This window comes from Leuciscus leuciscus (genome assembly GCF_965113295.1).
Source record: "Leuciscus leuciscus genome assembly, chromosome: 13".
Classification (NCBI taxonomy): Eukaryota; Metazoa; Chordata; class Actinopteri; order Cypriniformes; family Leuciscidae; genus Leuciscus; species Leuciscus leuciscus.
In genome coordinates, this window is record NC_138737.1 from 6,566,290 (window position 1) to 6,587,736 (window position 21,447).

The following is a 21,447-nucleotide window of genomic DNA, read 5'->3' on the forward strand; positions in this document are numbered from 1 at the left end:
TAATTTGATCTATTTGAAGAATGTACACTGTAAAAAAAATTGCTGCGTTTATTTATCACAACTTCAAATCCAACATTGTTTCAACTTTAAAAAATATGTTCATGCTTGACTTAAAATATTAAGTTTAGTTAAGTTGGATATTTAAGTTATCTCAACAAATTTTAAGTTGTTATAACTAATCGCAGCCACGTTTTTTTTACAGTGTTATATGTACACAAAAATATATTTGTTTTATTTTATTTATTTATTTTTATTGTGTTATGTTGTGTTGTGCAAAATGTGAAGAAAATATTTAATTTCATTCATGTGACCAATTTGAAGATGTTATGCCCCCAAAAATATTAATATAATTTAAACAGTATTACACATCCCAGACTCACATAATTACATTTCCGAGCCTATGTAAATCTTCATGTACACTTGGCTGCTATTTTCCAGTTTAAATTGTATTCTTCATACGGCTTTGAGCTCTCCCCATGGTTGTACTGAAGAAGAAAAAAACTGTATATTTTTTTATTGTTTGGGACAATAGGTATTCTTCGGAGCTTGACATTAGAGTTTAGTAAATATAAGGCCTGGTCATTGAGGTGTATCACAATAATGGCTTTTTGATCGTTTCATTACCTATATATAAACTGTTTTTTGTTTTTTTCAGACTAGACTAGATAAAACTTAATCTCAACTCCAGTTGCACCATGTGACCTTGAGAGCCGACCACACGGTTCTTTTCACCCCCTGTGATTTCGAGAAAATAAGGGCGAAATTTGGCCGTGTATCAGTTATCAGTTATTATCACAGATGACTGATTCGCCACATTTTAATGAGCAGATCTCGCCACGTTCCGGAGCGTTTGATGAGCATACGGTCGAGTGTTTCTTTCTTCTGTAAAGAACTTCCTATTTACTGCTATTAATGCAGCTGTAATTATTCACTCCCAGATTATTCACTCCCAATACTTCCGCAATAACGAGCTCAAGAAGATTAATGATTGGTCGGCCATTGTCTGCAAAGTACGTTCACTAATCATTGGAAGTGTAAGAAGGAAAAAAAAAGCTATTAAACAATGCAAATCAAACCACATTCCTCAAACCAGCTCGGTTCCACTGTTCGGGCTGATAGCGGAGAAATTGCAGATAACTCCATTAGAGGGAAGAATTGAAAATACGATAAAGCAGAGAGGCTGATGTATGATGTTTCCTCTGGCTGCAGGTTCCGATAAAGAGCTCATTTCCAATGAAAGAAGCACTTGACAGAGGCAATTTTGCTGTTTTAACGAACACTGTCATTAACAGGCGTGAGATAAGAAACACAAGTTATTGCCCATAATGCCATCCTCAAAACGCACGCTATTATGCTGTGTCATTAACAAAAATCTCATCTGATAGAATAGCGTGATAGAATAAAGATATAAAGCATTATGGTTTTTTAACATCTGAAATTTGTTATATACCGGCTTCGTTCCTTTTGGCTCTTAAAACGGACCTTGTGTCACTTTATTTCCATTTATTGTGCACTTAGTTTTCCAGCATTTCTGTTTGTTTTTATTCTTCTCAGCATTATTTGTAAGGAGGAAGACCACAGAAGTTATTCCACTGTAAGTCACAGCTTCATCCAAATGAGGAAGTGACTCCAGTAAAAAAAAAAAAAAACTTTAAATGGGATTTTGTGTGGCTAAATGTGTTGGCATGCAGGTCAGTTGCTTATTAAAAATATATATATATTATTGATGACTTTATAACAACATCCATTTGAGTTTTATTTTATCATATTGATTTGACCTTGGAAGCTTTTGTTTGTCAGCACTAACAGTCTGGACGCATCCTAATTACAGATCATGGATCCTGTTGTCATATCATCCCTTAATGAAAGTAATAATTCTAAGTCACAGACCTCTCTCATAAAGTAATATGAATGTGTGATAAATCCTAAATTGTCATTCTTATAATTACAAACACAGATGGCCAATACAGAATCTCACTAATCAAAACCAATTTGCATCTCAACCTATTTTTGTGCTGGGCTGATGACAGGTTTCATAGATTTGACCCTATAGTTTGTTTGTTTCTCAAATATGAGTGGAATGAACATTCAACATAAGCACACAATGAGTAAACTTAACAATTTTGTTGCTCATTGTTTCCTAATTTTGTTTTTCTTATGTATCCACACAGCTTTATCAGTATTATATTATATTATATTTAGTGTGTGTGTATATATATATATGTGTATATGTATATATGTGCGTGTGTGTGTGTATACACATTTTATATAACACAAACTTTTATGTTAGATGCAATTTAAATAAATTTAAGTATATTCATATTTATATTCACAATATATTTATATTTAGGATATATATACATCTTATTTGCACACAATCTCCCATTGTAGAAATGTGGTTTATCACATATACCGGTATATTATATAATATTTCTTTATAATAAATATTAATAATATATTTTCATAATAATAGTTATTATTAATAATAATATATAGGTAGATAAATAAATAATGAAAAAGAAAGAAGGTATCTGTGGTAAACCTTTTTCATGCATTTATTTAAAACATACTACTTTGCATTTTCCCCTAAACATTTAAATTCAGTAAACTGAACATATTAAGCAGTTAATTGCAAAGAGATTAATAGTGCTTACTACTTTTGACAGCCCTAATATTTTTATTTTAAAGCCCTAATTTTTGTTTTATAGGTTTAAGTACTCTCCAAGTATCCACAGGGAACACGTACCCCTTGTTGAGAATCACTAGTGTGGCTGACATTAACATATACTATATTCATATATTCATTGCAGAAGAGACTAATAGCATCCATTATGCGCTTTACATAATTGTTTTTTATACAGTAATTGGATTGCATTTATTCCCACTTCTTTCAAATTGGCAGAAAATTTCAGCATACAGATTGTGTTGTGGCAGCACAGTTCTGCAAAACCAGAACTGAGGACCAGAACGGCAGAAAGTGATAAAACTGAAACAATAGATGCAAAGGCACGGCCACAGTTGTAAATATTGATTGCCGTAGAGTCGGGTCTGTTCTTACCGCACTCTTGCAAGAGTAATGATGTTCCACGGACAGCCAAATTGTAGTATTTCTTTCAAGGCGCGAGGTAGAGGATGCTAATAATGAAAAGCAAAGTTAACCGCACAAACACTAACCATATGCTGCCTCTGCATGGATGAAATGCTGTGATTCCATTTGGATGGGTATCCAGACATCTGCCAAAGAGACACCGTATCGGCTCAGTTCTCTCCGAGCGACAGAGTGGTGACATAGCTAAAGAAGGCACTTCAACTCTCAGACCATTAAAATGAAGGATGAACGGCCCGGGGGCTGATGACAGAGGGTCTTTTTTAATAGACTTTGGTGCCAAAGGTCTTCCTGTGCTGTCACGCTCTCTCGTCCTGAAGAATAACCCGCGTCACCTTTGTGAGATCATTGGTAAAGTTGTCATCAACATCAGATAATTACGTCCGCGTTTACTGTGAACATTTTCCATGGGACCCTGATGGCGTGAGCGTGTCCCCTCAGCCCGCAAATGAGGCTGGTGGTTGTAGGGTCTGGGTCTGAATTATTGATATGGTTCTGTATGAGTGGGGAGTTTTTAACGACGGTCATTTAGAAGATGGAGAGGCATCAGCAGGGCGCTAAATCTGACAGCGTGCTCCACAAACAGCGACTTTATTGGCCGCACAGATGGCCCGTGTGTACTGACTTCAGAGCGCCAGACACACACACACACACACACACGCACACATACAGAGGGCTAGAATACAATAAATGAAATTAGATTTGTGTTGATGTGTGATAATGCATTTAGATATATTTGCACGGTATGTTTCAAGGTTTGGGTCAAAAGAGAGTATCGTGTTGCATTTTCTCTGACATGTTTTCTTTTCTGAGAGGAAGTGAGTGGTGCTGGTTTAAGATTATTGCTTTTTAAGGGCTGCTAGTCACGTTTCTGAGCTCAGATGCTCTCTAAAATATAGCTTGGGTGTCATCTGTTGTTTACTGTTCTGTAGCCCATCCTAAAGAAGCCTGTAGAAGAGGGCAAATCAATGCAGAAATTACTTCTGAAAAAGGCTTAATGGACAGTAAGTTTTTCAGTGAACTTGAAGGGATTGTTCACCCAATAATTAAAATTCTCTCATCATTTACTCTGCCTCATGCCATCCCCGATGTATATGACTTTCTTTCTTCTGATAAACACAGATTTCTTTATTTCGTCTCCATATAATGCAAGTGAATGGCTGCTGCTTGGTTGACGCATGAAAAACCAAACACAGCTATCGTGACTGTAATCCATACATCCCCAATGGGTGAATCAATGTCCCACAAGAAGTATTGTAGAACCACTTCTCTCACAAGCTTCACACTGCACTTGTGTCACCACAGCCCTCTTGTGAATACTCGCATGGCAGTAGACTGGAATCAATGATTTATAGATTTAAAAAGTTAAAAATATATGCATTTTTCTTACACACAGGTATAGTTTGCCTTCAGAAGACATTGATTCATCCACTGCGGTCGTATAGATTACCGTCACGATTGTTCTCAAGCGTCAACCGAGCGTCACCCATTCAGTGGCATTCATATGAACTCACAGAGATGGATTTTTGTCCTAAAATATTTTGTTTGTGTGCATCTGAAGAAAGAAAGTCATATACATCGGGGATAGCATGAGAGTGAGCAAATGATGAGAGAATACATTTTTTGGTGAACTATCCCTTTAAAGAGTAGTTTACCGAAAAATTTAGATTTTGTTACTTTCTCTCTCATACTATTGTAAAGCTCATGTTAAAACTCATGTTAAAACTGCGCTTTTTCCACACGAAAACAATGTTTTTTCCACTTGCCAAAACCTTCAGGTATGGAGCCTCTAATGGCCTTCCACCATGGTGGTGGAACAAAAATATGAGATGCAAATAATAATTCAGTGTTTTTGCGTTCTCTCGCAAATGTTTTGCGTTCCCCTGAGAAACTTTGCATTCCCTCGCAAAAACGTTTGTGTTCTTTGCGCAAAACCTTTGCGAGAGAACGCAAAAGCATTGGCAATTTTATTTTTTTTTTTACTAAATTTTTTTCTTCACCATGTCCCTTTAAGGGGCTCCGTATACAGATACCAGGGGCCGCCAAGCTCCAAAAAGGACACCGAAGCATGATAAAAGAGTCCAAAAGAGGAGAAAATGTATATCCCACAAGTTGTATGAATGCTTATATGGTGTCTTTTTATCCTTTTGTCATTCTTTGAAAGGAAAAGAGCAACATTTTTCAAGATATCATCTTTTGTGATCCATGAAAAGAAGTCAGTCAAGGCACCTTTATTTATTTATAAAGCGCTTTTTACAATACAGATTGTATCAAACTCAAAGCAGCTTCACAGTGATAACATGAAAATAATACAACAAAGTTTGTTTCTAGAAGAAAATTGCATCATTGTCCACCTTAAGTAAGGTAGATCAATACTATTGTTGAATGTTTAATGTCCCCAACTAAGTAAGCCAAAAGTCAAGGCAACAGTGGCAAGGAACCAAAACTCCATCACGTGACAGAATGGAGAAAAAAACCTTGGGTGAAACCAGGCTCATTCGGGGCCAGTTCTCCTCTGGCCAACGAACAAACAGTGTATGATTATGATTCAGGCAGCATTACAGGTCAGAAGTCAGATTGGATCACAACATTCAGAATATTTATCCAGTTCCATCTGGTTGGAAGTCGCAGTCATCACGCCGGTATGGAGACGGGTTTGTTGAGGATCAGTGCCGATGGCTGTCGTGTCGATGAGGTCTTCACAGGGCTGATGAGACTGGCACCTCAGGGATGCGTCATGAATGGGTCCAGGCACAGGTCCACCATCTGATCTGTATACGGCCCGGATCCGGCTGACTTCAGTAACCTCGGAATAAACAGAAAGACCGCATTCTCATCCTAGGGCGTCATATACTGACGCTTTTGACATTTCGTCTACATCCAACGCACATGGCACCCTTTAGCGTCAATATGAGACGCACAGAGCTTTGTTCGGTTATGGGTAGGTTTAGGTCTAGGGTAGGGTTAGGGTTAGACCGCTAGGAGGCGCCTTCTGGCCCATATCTATCTGCGTCTCATATTGACGCTAAAGGGTGCCATGTGCGTTCGATGTAGACGAAATGTCAGTATATGACGCCTTGGGATGAGAACGGGCTGGAAAGACTAACATTAGTGTAGATGCCATTCTTCTCATGATGTAACGAGTACATCAGGTGTTATAGGAACTGTCCCCGGTTCCGACTGACCTAATCTATGCAGCCTAATAATCATTTAACTGATTTGAATAATAGAAATGTATAATGTTCTATATGAATGCCAGGTAAAAGAGATGCGTTTTTAGTCTAGATTTAAACTGACAGAGTGTGTCTGCTTCCCGGACAATGTTAGGAAGACTGTTCCAAAGTGTAGGTGCTAAATAGGAGAATTAGGATCTACCGCCTGCAGTTGATTTTGATATTCTAGGTATTATCAACTGGCCAGAACTTTGAGATCGCAGTAGACGTGAAGGACTATAATGCGTTAAGAGCTCGCTCAAGTACTGAGGAGATAAACCATTTAGTGCTTTGTAAGTAGTCAGCAATATTTAAAAATGTATACGATGTTTAATTGGGAGCCAATGCAGTGTTGATACAGCGGGGCTAATACGGTCATACTTTCTGGTTCCAGTGAGAACTCGAGCTGCTGCGTTTTGGACCAGCTGTAGTTTGTTTATTAAGCGTGCAGTGCAACCACCCATAAGAGCATTACAATAATCCAGCCTTGGGGTCATGAACGCATGAACTGTTTCGCATTTTTCATTGAAAGCATATGTCATAATTTAGATATATTTTTAAGCTGGAAGAATGCGGTTTTACAGATGCTAGAAACGTGGCTTTCAAATGAAAGATTGGCATCAAAGCCAGTCATACTGGTTCGGAAAGACAGGGTGAGTAAATAAATTTTTTTTTTTTTTTTTTTTTTTTTTTTTTCCACATTGCTGGCTAAGGATGGGGATTATTTTTTTTTTTATGCCATTAGCAAAAGGAGAAAAAAATGTCTAATGGTGGTTTGGCGTGAATGTTGAAAGATGCGAATGGATTGTACACCAGCACAGTGCAGTACAGAATACCAAAATATGGAGATGAAGCACTGTACCTGGTCTTATCTCCCAGGGAATGACGTGCAGATTTTGGGAGGGAGAGAGAGAGAGAGAGAGAGTGAGAGGGAAAAACAACACACTGAGAGCACAGTAGAATTTGCATTGAAAAAAAGAACTTGACTCCATTTGACATTTTTTTTGTGGTGTGTTTTGTGCAGCATTCTCATGTCAATCACTCCAGCTTGTAGAATATTGCTATGAATCTGAGGTATGTGTCTGTTAATCTCTTTATGATGTGTGATCTTTCCTTTGTATTGCTTATTTGTGGGATGGTTGTATATAACACCATTTTTTATTACCCGTATTACATAATCGTACACATTCCTTTTTTATTCTGAAAAGTTTGATGGATTGTGATCCTGTTTAATAAAGCCATTGGAAATGCGGTTGTTTAAATCATCCTGTTTGGTTAATGCTCACTACTCTATGCATATTGCATTAGAAGATTTTTATGGGCTGATATTTTATGCATATATTCACTAATATAAAAGAAGTCATTCCATTTATTTATTTTTGTATCTAATCCTGTATAGTATTAATTTACATATTTATTTCATATTAGACTCTAATGTGGTTGCAATTCCAGTCACTACCCTATACTGTGTTACAAGATTTTGTAATACTTTGCAAATATTGCTGGGTCATTCCACAAAAGGTGTGTTTTGTGTAAACAATGACTATGTGGGAAAAAAAAATGCTATTGTAATTTATTTTATTAACAATTAATTGACAATTGTTAGTTTGTTTTTGTCAGTAGGAGATAATCTGAAGGTCAACCTGTTGCCATGAACAGTAAACAACTAATATTTGAAAACTGGATATTTTGAAGTGTGTAGAAAGCTATGTAGAAATATCAGCATAAAATGATCTTCCTTGTAGTAGGAAGGCTGTGACTAAATCAACTGTCAACTTGTAAAAAAAAAAAAAAAGAAAAAGGCATGGCTATGTAAATATTTATATATTTTTTTAAATTAGCTTAAGACCGTCTTTTTCTGATAGATTGGCAAAACTCTTTCTTTTAAAAAATGTAAGCAACTTCCAAAATAGCCTTTTCAAAATAGATAGCAAGAATATCTTGGAATGAACCAGCCATTTAGTATTATTGTTTAAAATATACCTATCTGCAGTCCCGAAGGAGTGACTCTAATGAACCGATTCTTTTTAGTGACTCGAACCCAGACGACGCGACCAGCAGGTCTATAGTTCGATTCCCGAGGGAGCGACTCTAAAGAGCCGGTTCTTTTCACTGCGAACAGCAGTTCTTTACACTCCTGGAGGAGGGAGAACTCGGCTCTAAATCCATCCACGAATCACGGAGAATGTGCGCGAAATGCTTCACTGCTGTTCTCTGTAACTCCACAGGGCAGATTCTGTATGATATTACTGCACGGACGGGTTTGGGAACGTCGGAGTGACATTGAAGAAGACGCTTTTCTGAAGACCCAAAACCAAACCGAACCTCCCTCTCGAGCTCATCTACAGTCATCATCCGTACATTCTGGACCTGTTACCACTGGACTGGTAGGCTACCACTGACCATTTCACCCTGTGTGGATACTTCTCCAGACCGCAGAGGATTCGCGCAGTTTCCAACGGACCATATTATGACTCATTTTACTTTGCTTGAATGAGTTCTCCATCAATTTTATTTGCTTTGATTTTCGACCATAATACATATTATATTGTTACATTTTTAATTGATCAAATAACAATTAAATAATGACTTTTTAATGCCCGTCCCTTCAATTTTAATATTTTAATGCGTTTTATGAGATGCGTAAAATGGAAACCACTGCGCGTAAATTCACGTCGGATTAACTGTCTCTTCGCATCCCGGCCACATACCCGTGAAAATCTATGGAAGTAGCCGAGTTTGCTTTGAACTTGCTTTAGGCTGGGTGCCGGGAGTGTTTTCTGCGGGACGTAGTGAGGATGCAGTCGGGGATGCGGGCGCTCTGTGCCGGCGGAGGCGCGTCTCTCTGCTGCCTGCTCATGCTGTGGATGATCTACACCCACATCCTGAAAGAAGGCAAGTGTTGAGCATCCCTATATTTGACTTTCACTATGGTAACCATATAACCTTATATTTTTCTATGCGTAGGTTCACCTCTGATTCTGTCCTTATAAAGTTGCTTAAAAAAACACAAGTCAGATTTATCCGAGACAAGCTTCTGTGCCTTAACACCCAGGGGGAAAAAACATAGTGTGTAGGACAGAAACAACTCCTCTGAGAGACCCTGGAGAGCTTGTGACATTATTATGGAAATCTATAGCATAATATGGAGGGCGTGCTTCACAACCCTGAGGAAAATTGTATTGCTTAGGGGTTGCTCGTTCATTGCTCAGGGGATTTATTGGAGATCTCATTCACTGTATGTAACTTTGTCTCAGAGGTTTCTCCTAAAATTCATTTGAAGAAATCAAATTTGAGACATGCAGTAAGATTGTATAGGTACAAAATAAATGTGGACCACAAATGTAAAGAATTTAATGAGGAATTTTGAAGATCGGAGTACAATTTGTGTCATTGTAGAGATTTCTCTTTGAGAAGCAGTTGAGACCTCATTTGTGAATTTCCTTTCCTTTGAATGGCTTTTAGGGCTGCATCGTGTATGTCAGAATATTTGTACCGTGAAGCTCATGGGTCATGAAGTTCTTGTCTTCTACTTCTAATGCTGCGAATGATTTGTTCAGGGACCACTGCCTTTGTGTGCATGCATTCGCATCAATGCCTACTGATATGCATCACACACATGTTTTGTTGCTTGTGTGTGCATGTCTGTCCGGCGTTTCCCTGTGTGTTCTAGAGGTAATGAAGAGGACAGTCATGATTTGAGTCAGGGGTAAGAATGTGACTCATTTGATAAGCTAACTGGCCTAAAAAGGCACTGGGAGGCATGTCAAACAAGGTACAGCGTTTGTGTGCTGATTTGGAAGTTTTGCAGATGGCTGTCAGTGAATGGTTTTTGTCAGGGGGGTTGAGTTAAGATGGGATATAATAAAAGATATTATAGACATTAACACTTCATCTCACGGTGGCGTCTTAGCATGGTAATACTGCAGATTTATGGGCACCCTGGTGCACAAATCCTCACGCTTAACTGAGACATTCAGAGCACTAAACGTTAGTAGGCGGAAACTGGTGTCTTGTTTGAGGGATCAAACATCCCTTTTAGATCCTCTCAGTTAATGGCTGAGCTTTATTTGGGCTTCATGGCCTCAATCTAGGGAGGGGAATCTCCTTTGCTAAAATACATTATGTTCTTCGGACCACCAAGAAGAAACTAGAAATGCCAGAGGGCCTGAAATTTTTGCATCACGTCCAGCTACAGAGGCTGATAAATCAGTCATCAAATGTCACTGAATAATTTTACGTTCGTGTTTTACAGGCAAGATGAGAGGATATTTCTGCCATGAAGACTTTGTAATGTTTTTGAGACAGACAGACATCGCTCAAATAGTTTAAAAAGCATTGCTTAAATAATTTGGTCTTGGAAGGATTTGATGTGAATGTTTTGGATTCAGGACTGATGTGCCCCATTACATTTTTTGTGTTATGCCAAAGTTTATGCACTAGTATATAAACATGTTTAACAGTATTTATTAATTTTTTTTGCTATTTAGTGCCATTTTCATGTTTCATTTAGTTTACCTTCTACAGAGCCCTGCTCATGACATGCAGACAAAAATATATATATATCGTAGCCACAAATTAAGAATTCATTCTCTCGTTTAGATACATTGTGGTCATAAGTTAAGCGTTCGTTCCCATGACTTATTGATTTGTTCCCTCGTTTTAGTAAATCACGGCCACGTTTAACAAATTTGTTCCCTCAGTTTGATTTAACATATCAAGGGAATGAATTAATACAACATGGCCACGATTTACTAAAAAGAGAAAGGAATTCTTTCAAGGCCACGATATAAATTTTTTCCCTCGCATGTCATGTGTGAGGCTCTGTAATACATTTATGCATTTGACGTACTTTTATGTGACTTACATTGCATTGAAGAAATGTTTTACATATTTCTTTATATAATTTTACATACATCATATACTTTATATAAGTCGTACATGTTTAGAAGGGTGAGTAAGTATTGACAGAATTTTCATTTCTGGGTGAATTGTCCATTTAAGTGACATGATTTAGTTCAATAGCTGGATGAAATGACAATTTTTGATTGCTGTGATGCTATAGCGTGGTGGCCTTTCATTTCGATAATGATATCCGTGATCCTACTGAAGTTGTGTGTGAGATATTGATCGGCCTTTGTCTCTGTTTGGCTCCGAGTCATTTACAGATGAAAGCATGTGGCATCGAATGAGGCCTTGACCCTTCAAGCACCATAGGCATGTGATGAAAAACCCTCATCGCTCTTGTCCTTTTAATGGCCTTTTAAAAGATCCAGCGTACAGATGCACATTATTATACTACTTTAATTGTGGTAAGATGTAAGTGATACGGAGATGTGTGTGTCTCTGTGAGCCAGCAGCGTGTGTGTTACTGTCGTGATTTAATTATGCCGTCCTCCCAGGCCAGAGCTGTCATCCAGAATCACAACAGAGCTGCTGTGATGACATCACCGATAATGCACAGAGCGTTTTCATCTCTGATGCCCGGCGTAAAGAGGGGGACAGTGACGAGATGAGAGATTTACAAGATTAAAATCAATTGTCAGGAGTCTAATTAAAAATTCTCTCTCCTTCCATTCGGGAATTCCCCGGTAAGCTCAGCGCAAAAGATTAGTCGTTTGTTAAATATTGTAGAAAGAAAGGTTTCATTGAGCACTTTCTGCACGACTGAGCATTCAAACTAATGCCTGTGCAAATTTGATCCAGCTGCTTTTTTATATGAGATGCAAACAAGCTTCTCTGCATGTGCAGGCTTTTAGGACACAAGTTCATGTCACGACTAACGTCTCCCTTTATCAATCAAGTGCTCCAAATGCTGCCCTGCACATCAGAGATACTGCTCGGTTTGGTTAAAGGTGATGTGGGACATTTTTCTGATGTTAAAGCACTTTCTCATTTCTAGCTTAATATGCAGAGACAACTGTAAGCCGCTCTTCGGTTGATTTCAAGGAGTTTTAATAAACCTGGAGAGCTATCCAGCATTCCCATTCATCTGAAAGGCCGTTGCTCTGCTGGTGTATGCAGCTTGGACACTGCGGCCTTTGCTTCAGTTCCAGAAAGATTTTCTGAGCCAATCACCTGAGCCATATATGTCTCTGATCGTTCTATATTAGCCATCTTGCAACAGACAGGGAAAACATAAGTCTGTTTCATGCTGTTAAGAGCCCTGTGAGAAAAATAGGTCACTGGTGAAACATCTACAATAATAGTGAATGCCTACTTTTTAATGGGCGCCACAGGGCTATTCGATTTTAGAAATTTTGATTTCAATTTTTTTAATCAATTTGTCGCTTTCATTTAGTTTACTCATTGTTAGTTTTTGTTTTGTTTTGTATTTTAGGGCTTCATACCAAAGTTTTTACATGCCACTAGACTTTTTAAGTTGAATAAAAAATTCACCATGTTAGTTTTATTTTAATTTCAGTTAATGCAAATGTTTTAATTTTCTTTTTTAAGCATACAACCTTTTTGTAAACCTTTACAGATTCTTTGAAATCAAAATCTGAATTGTGAATTTAACTGAATTGTGGCTTTTAGGTTCCTTAACTTTTAGGGCATCTATGCTAATGTTCTCCAAAATGTTAACTTTTTTTGTAGATATATATATTTAAACATTACAGTCTTTCTTTTCCAGAAAAGAGATTGCCACAAATTATTGAGTCATCCTGCACTAAACAGATTTTTGTCCAGTCAGATTGTCCCATTGAATAATTGTTTATTGTAGTGACAGCTAAATCCTATTGGCTAATTTTGCGATATGTCCCATCTCAACTTTGGTTACACTTTATTTCAATAGTCCATTTACGACATTCTAGTAACTGTAAGTAACTTTGCAACTACAAGTTGACAAACTAAGTCAACTAACTCTCATTCGAGTATTTGTAGACTTTTAGTTTAGGGTTAGGTTTAGTAGAATAAGTTGACATTGCTTGAAAAGTTACTTCTAGTCAGTAGAATGTATGTTAGGGAGCATCAAAATAAAGATATTAAGCAGACAGTCTACTAATACTCTAATAACTGCTAGTTGACATGTATTTGCAAAGTTATTTATAGTTAGTAGAATGTCTAAAGTGGACTATTGAAATAAAGTGTTCCCTAAACTTCTTGTTTCAATAAAAGATGTCAACACAGGACAGAAAACCTAGCTCATGAGGTATTTTCTGGACGTGCACTCAAGCAGGGTAATTCATCTGTTGATTCTTGGCAGGTGAAATTTCATAACCACCTTTGAAAACCACCAGCAATGATTTAAAATGGCATGATTTGTAGTAGATGTTGTTCCCTGACTGTTATCCAAAAATCCCTTTACAGATGAGAATAAATCATATTAGTAAACTTGTCTATGGCTGTGAGACAGATGGAGGGTGTTTGGCTTAGGAAATGGATTTACAGTACAAGAGAGTGATGTAATAAAAGGACTACTGTGTGCTTTTTAAGACAGGCCTATTACCTGCAACACGTGCTTTGGTCTGTCAGGCCCTTTTGGGGGTTCGGTAACAAAGAAATGTGTGGGTCTCTCCGAGTGGCTGTGAATTCTGCCCTGACAGCTCCCCCACAAAGCGCCACCATTCGTCATGGCACAGACAGGAAATCAAAGTGCGCTTGGCTGTGGGTGTGCACTCTGGGCCAGAGAACAGACAGATGGATGAGCTGTCACCAACATCAGCGCTGCCAGTTTTATTTAACAATACATTTGGAAATGTCAGTGTTCCCTCTGCGGACTTTTCGCCATGCCACCGCCGACACCTTTCGGCTTCCAACGTTAAGCTTGGGTATCAGTGGGTGGAAAGGGAGGTTTCTAATTATAATGCGGCAAAAGTTCTCAGCACATCCTGCACGAAAGCAAGAATCCAATAGTCTTGTATTTGTTTTTCTAGAGTTCTCAACAGTCTCAGAAGAGATTTTTAATATGAACTCAAACATCACATCAAATCCTTCCAAGACTTAATTTATGGAACGATGCTTTTCTCTATCCATCGATCCATCCATACATTATGTATCATCTATTAATTGTTCTATCTATCTATCTATCTATCTATCTATCTATCTATCTATCTATCTATCTATCTATCTATCTATCTATCTATCTATCTATCTATCTATCTATCTATCTATCTATCTGTCTGTCTGTCTGTCTGTCTGTCTGTCTGTCTATCTGTCTAGTCTATCTGTCTGTCTATCTATCTATCTGTCTAGTCTATCTGTCTGTCTGTCTATCTATCTGTCTGTCTGTCTGTCTATCTGTCTAGTCTATCTGTCTTGTCTATCTGTCTAGTCTATCTGTCTGTCTATCTAGTCTATCTGTCTGTCTGTCTATCTATCTATCTGTCTAGTCTATCTGTCTGTCTGTCTGTCTGTCTATCTATCTGTCTGTCTGTCTGTCTATCTGTCTAGTCTATCTGTCTTGTCTATCTGTCTAGTCTATCTGTCTGTCTATCTATCTATCTATCTATCTATCTATCTATCTGTCTATCTGTCTGTCTGTCTATCTGTCTAGTCTATCTGTCTGTCTATCTATCTGTCTAGTCTATCTGTCTGTCTGTCTGTCTATCTATCTGTCTGTCTGTCTGTCTATCTGTCTAGTCTATCTGTCTTGTCTATCTGTCTAGTCTATCTGTCTGTCTATCTATCTGTCTAGTCTATCTGTCTAGTCTGTCTGTCTTGTCTGTCTATCTGTCTAGTCTATCTGTCTGTCTGTCTGTCTGTCTAGTCTGTCTATCTGTCTGTCTGTCTATCTATTTATCTATCTATCTGTCTAGTCTATCTGTCTATCTGTCTGTCTATCTGTCTATCTGTCTGTCTGTCTGTCTGTCTGTCTGTCTGTCTGTCTGTCTGTCTGTCTGTCTGTCTAGTCTATCTGTCTGTCTGTCCTATTTAATGGTGAACAACCCTGTAGGAGAAACGTCTGTAGGAGAGACAATTGATACCTAATAAAAGATAACTGAGCTGTGAACGAGCAACCTGTGAGTAATAAATTTGTCCTCTGGGATTACTTGGCTGAACCATAAGGTTTGTATTTCTGGTTATTTTTGCACTCTCTCTAAATGCCATTGTTATGCTGTGTAGGTGGGCAGGACAGATATGTCATTTCCAGCAGGACAATTTGCAAAATGCGATTTCTTCCTCAACAAAGGGCACCAGCCCCCAGCATGCCGGATGTTAATGATGGTCCGTGTCATAAATTTAGTGGCGAGAAACAACTTGCGCCTCTGTTGGTAATGAAGCCGTAGAACTGAACGGATGTTTATGGAAAACTCAAAAGCTTTTGTAAGGCAAAATCAATTGTGCACATTGTGGCACCCATTTTTTATAATTTTTTCGCTGCTGGGTATATATGAGTTTAATTTATGTCAAATGCCACCCTGCTCTAGTTCGCTGTTCTCTCTCTCTCTCTCTCTTTTAGCTGAGAGGAATTCTGGAGTGTCTAATATACGAAGATGAATGATATGATGTACTGCAGTATTAAGCTTCACTGCTGTGAAATGCCGTCTGAGTTTACTATTGTCAGACGTTGTGTGAAGTGTGTGACCTTTGTTCCCTGGCTTGTTGCTAACTTGTTCAATTTTTGTTTTAGCCATCCTCATTCCACTTGAGGCTGACAGTAAATGACATAGATGTTTAAACAGGTTCTTAGAGGGTTAGTATGGGTTAATTAGCTCTTCCGTTCACAATGGAGGAGGTTATGGCCGTCTCTATTGCTGAACACAACTGTTAACAGCAAAGACAAACTCTACAGACAGGCAGTTTTGAAATTGCGGCTCAAGCTGCACTCCTTTCCACTCGTACAGTAACAAAGGATTAGCTTGGCTGTCTGTGGACTGAAGAGATGCATTTGAGTGAATCTCACGATACCTGTCAAGAACATCATATTCCACCACAAAGAAAGAGAATAGTACATTTTACTGGCATTCACTGTTTCTTTCATGTCATTTGTGGCACACCAAAGAGGATGTTTAAGGAGGATTGTCCTTGTGATGAAAGTGGATTGGGATCATGATCTAAAAAGGATGGAAACAAGCACCATAAAACATTAAGTCTGTGTCTTCTGAGACAAAAAAACAATACAATAGCTTTGTGTGAGAAGTGGACTGAAATGCAAGTTATTTTCTGAATATCTTGCTTGTCGTGGGGAAAAAAAGCAAACGGCTTACTAACATCTCTTTTTGTGTTCGACGGGAGAAAATACAATTTATTTAATTTCATTACACATTTGGGCAGACATTTTGCCCTAAACTCTTTACTTCTAACTACTCATAAATCTATTTACATTACTGTAGTGATAAAACAAAATTATATATTATTTAAAATTGGAATGTTTTTATACTTTATTGCACTGCCTCTATGCTGATTTTAATAAAATATTGTATTATAGTATTTTGATACTATAGCACATGTGAAACTTACTGATACAGTATTGAGAACAAAAATAATTACGAAAAACTTCAAAGTAAAATGTTCACACATTAGAGTATTGATAATCTGATTATTATTATTATTATTATTATCATTATTTTTTTATCATCCATTCACCTATTCTCCAAACCACGCTTGTCCTATGTAGTGTTGCAGTATTGTTGTTGTTATTTTGCGTAACAGTAATGACAATTAATAAATAAATGTGCATAATTATCATTAAAATGGTGCAATGCAAAACAATCTTAATTAAAAAAAAAAGAATTAAATGTTTTCATTATACAAAATATATAAAATATTGTATCTTTTGAATTTGGTTTGAAATATAACCTGAACATGTTCTTGACAAGATTCATGGCATTCATTCACTCCCATCGTGTGTTAAACTTTTAACACTCCCACTGATTCAAGTGATCGAAACCCAGTGAGAGTTTGCAGTGAAATGTTTTGTCTAACCCTTATCTTTTGCTGCAAACTCTAGAAAGAAACGAATGTCTTCTTCCTGTCAGCTGTCCTGTGGTGTTGTGTTTGGAGAGGAGGTGGTGTTTTGAACCGCACTAGCTTTGAACTTCATGTTCCCTTGCAGTTGTACCTACATCTTCAGGCTGAAAGTGACACTGCAGACCTGAATCTACTTCCTCTGAGAGAGTATAGAGAAGTATAGAGCTGAGTTTGGTGTCCCCGGTCTCTGCTGCTCTGTGCCCAGGTGCATGTAGATCCTTATCGTTTGATTCGCTCTGTCGTGTCTGGACTAAACAGGCAGAAACATCTCCTGTCGTATCAATTAACTTAACAACCTGTGATGGAATGGCTGTCAAGCTTTTGGCACATCAAACCCCCTCTGACTCTTTTGCTTTCTCTCTTTCTTTCCATCCTGTTTTCTGTGGCTTATCTCCATCCATACCCATTCATCCTCTGGCTGTTAAACATGGACAGAACGCTGGTTTTTACATGCCATGGATGTTCCTGGCCAGCTGTTTTCGTGGATGTGTGTGTCGTTTTATGGGTGTTTCTTCAATTACGGGCACATTTATGTCCCAGGGGTTGGTTTTTATTAAAATTAATAAAAAAAAAATTAATTAACTTTTTTCCCCCTGTTTGTTTATATAAAGGTCACTCTCTCTTGGAAAATGTTTAAAATGTCTTCATTTTCCAAAATGCTTATTATATGCTGATTGAGTGTAATTTTTTAACCTTTATATTTAAATTATAAAATTGTTTCAAATTATTATTGATATAATTATTCATAAATGAAACAGGACAGACAAAAGACAGAGTCGAATAAACACTAACAGTTTTATATTTATTAAGAAAAATATTATATTAATTAAAACTCAATTTTACCTCTAATTATTTTTTAAAGTTAGTGTTTTTGTGAACAAAATCAAGTTTTTTTTTTTTTTTTTTTACTTTTATCAAATATTTTTATTGCACTTAATTTCCAATCAAGCTCTAATTTCATCAAGTTCATGTTTATGGCTTTCAGAAATGACAAATACCAGAATCCGTATGTAATGCATGTATATTTGCTGTTGGCAGACAAATCAAATTAACTAGTCCAAGTGTGTAAAGTATGAATTTATTTTCTAACAGACCCAATAGCACCCGTACTTGAAGAAACTCCTCGGTATGAAATGAAACAAAATGAAATGGGGCAAACAGAGAAGCATCAGAGAACTGAAGGAGGGGTTAATTCTCTTATCTAAATTCTGAGCTGTGGAGGATTAATGTGGGCCGTTATGGAAAGAGGTTGTGGCTCTATTTTGGAGGAGGCTGATCAGAGAGAGAGAGAGCGAGCGAGACAGAGAGAGGTGACCTTCAGCATTCTCCATAGTCTTTACAATAATGATGTCTGCTGGGATTTCTCATCTCCACTCAACAAGATGCCCCCATCGCCTTCAAGGTTAAAACAATTTCAATAGACTTTGCATCTGACACGTTCGGCCTGAAATTGCATGTAAGTTTTGCTCTTGGTGTGTAATGTTTCATATTGTGTTGATCCAAGAGAGAACTTTTTGGTACATAAGCGAGAATGGGCTTAAAATTAGTTCCCAATGCAGTGTTTTTAGTCACTTATTATTAGGTAATCACATGTCCTTTGGAAAATGTACAAATCTAGTTATATTAACAGCTCCCAGTGTTGTAAAAAAGATCAAGGGTTTTCACTGTAGGAATGGGGTTGACTGTCTCTCTATTGCACGCTGTGTTCAATTCCTCTGGATTCTTCCATGAAAGGCAGGTGTCTACTCATGCTTGGCTGACCTTAACCTTGTTTTGAAATAGTAATTGTTCAGGCCGCTGGACTGTGAAACCAATTGGTCGTCCTGTAGGGAGTACAAGTTTTGCGTTCAGCATGTCTGTCTTAATCTGTACCGACTGTTGACCAAGCAGTAGCGGCCATCAGCTCTACACTGCTGTCTTTGCATTTCAGTGGGTCAAGTGCAAATGCCACGGGAGGGTGGGTTTGCTGTTTTTGTGCATGTTGGGGTGGGGAGGGTGTAAAATATGATGAAAAGCAATAAGCCGTTCAGCCCTGCAATCAGCAGCCGCTTAAAGCTAAAATCAAGGCTTACGCGTTGACGATCAGAGAATATGGTGCATGAATAGAGTTTTCTGATTTCTTTTCGGGTTGTCTTTCGTCAAGCCTTGATTAAAGTTGTCCCGATGCAGTGTCGCTGCATTTTGGAGACAATAGTTAGCCATTTTGCTTTTTTGGACGATGAGATCTGATTGGCTCTCCGTTCGGTCTGATCGGAGTGAATTATTGCGCCCTTGAAATGAGCTTCCAGTGAAAAGGAATCTTAAAGCTGGAGTCAGTGGTGATTCATCACTGTTCCCGAGTTCTATTACACATATAAAAATCCCCTTTCATCACATCTCTGTTGGCTCTTCAGCAGTATCACATAAGATTAATTAATATTGTAAATCTGCTTTATTACCATTTTTAACAGCCGGATTCATAGTGTTGTACCCGGCCACTTTTCCTTTTTGATCAAACACAAAGAAAGAGCAAAGACAGAAAGTTAATGACCGAGGAAGACGTTTCTTTCTGACGTGAATTATGACTATGATTATGTATGAGACAGCTCATGCCTTCCCAGACTTTTTGAACTTTTCGTTCTTTTTCTGCAAAGCCTGCTGGTCATTGTGGTACCTTGAATAGAAAGTTGTAAGCTTTGCCAGCACACTAAAAGTGTCAAAAATACTCCGCCAAGCATTTACGCTTGTCAGAGAAAGTGTCGAGGGGAAGTGGTCTCTGAGGACATGAGAGAGAGAGATTTTGCTTTTATAAAAAGGCTTGAACAACAATGAACACCTTAAGAGAAGTAAAAAGCTACCATTTATAAAGAGTGACATTTTAAAATGGTCTCTTCTTGTAAAGACATGATGAGAAACCAAAATGAGAAAATTAGTTTTACCTCTCTCTATTGCCTGTTCTGGTTTATTTCAGATGTCTAGTAAATTGGTTGTCTTGATATTTTTGGAGAGATCTAGTATTTGTGTAATGCCTGCTACAGACTTTGGCAATCCTATAAGATCATTACAAATCACACTGTACGACATGGATCTAATAAACTTGGGTACGACATGTATGTAGACTGTACGATGATGTGATGGTGGTAAACAAATAGAGCATGATGAATTGCACTTTGGAAATTGTGGTTTTTATGTGCACTGAAAAAAAAGAGGAGGAAGTGAAAGAGGAGAATATGGACATGGTCATTGCTAGGGAAAAGAGGCAAACTTGACATGCCAATTTTGTAAATGGAGCTTGAGGTAAGTATAGCAATAAGTTTTAGCGTCATGTCGCGTTGATCAATATACCATTTCATTTTGCGTTTTCATTGGCTAGTCAGTAGACGTAGGTCGTAGCAGCCAACACACTGCTACGATGATCATGCTAAAAAAAAGAACAAGAAAGCACCATAAAAGGGGTCCGGTCAGTGGTCCACAGCTTTGTGTGATGCACAGTCAAAATTAAAGTTGTTTTTCATTGTTAAACTGGGTGTATCCTCTGAGGCCGAATCACTGAGTTGAACTAGAGAACCGAATCAGTCTGATTCATGAATCATTCAGATCAGTTTTGTGAGCTTGATCAACCAATTCATTTAAAGTCTCCCTGTAGTCCCTTAAAACTCATCTTTGATCACCAAAATGACATTTAAATGTTTTTTCCTGTGATTTTTATTTTATTTTATTCAAGCCTTAAAATAGCTTTAATGTAACTACACCGTTGTTTTATGTAGTATACGCGGCTGCATGAATATGCTATTAGCCCCGCCTCCACTCACACAGCTCACACATTCACTCGGCCAACTTACTGAGGTAAACGCTGCACAATGGTATCGCTCTTAACAACGTCGGACACATACCGGTAATTCATTTGATTAGCCTTTTGCTTGACTATGTTATTAAACAGCTAATAATGTGTTGCTAATGTTACACAAACTATGTTCCCGTTCGGCATGTCAGAGTCAAAAAATCATCAGAAATGCTTTGAACAACTCAGAACGTCAGTGGAGAAAGGCATATATAGTTCATCATAACATCGTAATATACATCCACTATATTGCTAAATCTACCCAATTTTTCAATCAACAAAAAAATATACCTGGATAACCTGGCATCTCTCGAGACTCCCCTGCTAGTTCGATGTTAATGAAATGGATGTGAATGAATGAATGCTAAAGCCTGCTGGCACGTTGACCTGATTGG

General features: G+C 37.8%; 1 protein-coding gene across 2 annotated transcripts in view; it reads left to right on the forward strand.

The window, feature by feature from the left end:
- Positions 1-6,212: 6,212 nt before the first annotated feature.
- tafa5l (TAFA chemokine like family member 5, like) overlaps positions 6,213-21,447 on the forward strand; it is a 44,818-nt gene continuing 29,583 nt past the window's right edge. The window contains exon 1 of one of the 2 annotated variants that reach the window (XM_082189188.1): positions 6,213-9,213. In XM_082189188.1, coding sequence (XP_082045314.1) covers positions 9,117-9,213 — 97 coding nt within the window. In that variant the 5' untranslated portion in view covers positions 6,213-9,116. Of the gene's footprint in view, positions 9,214-18,153; positions 18,635-21,447 lie in introns of those variants that run through there. The other variant, XM_082189189.1, reaches the window with a different exon arrangement.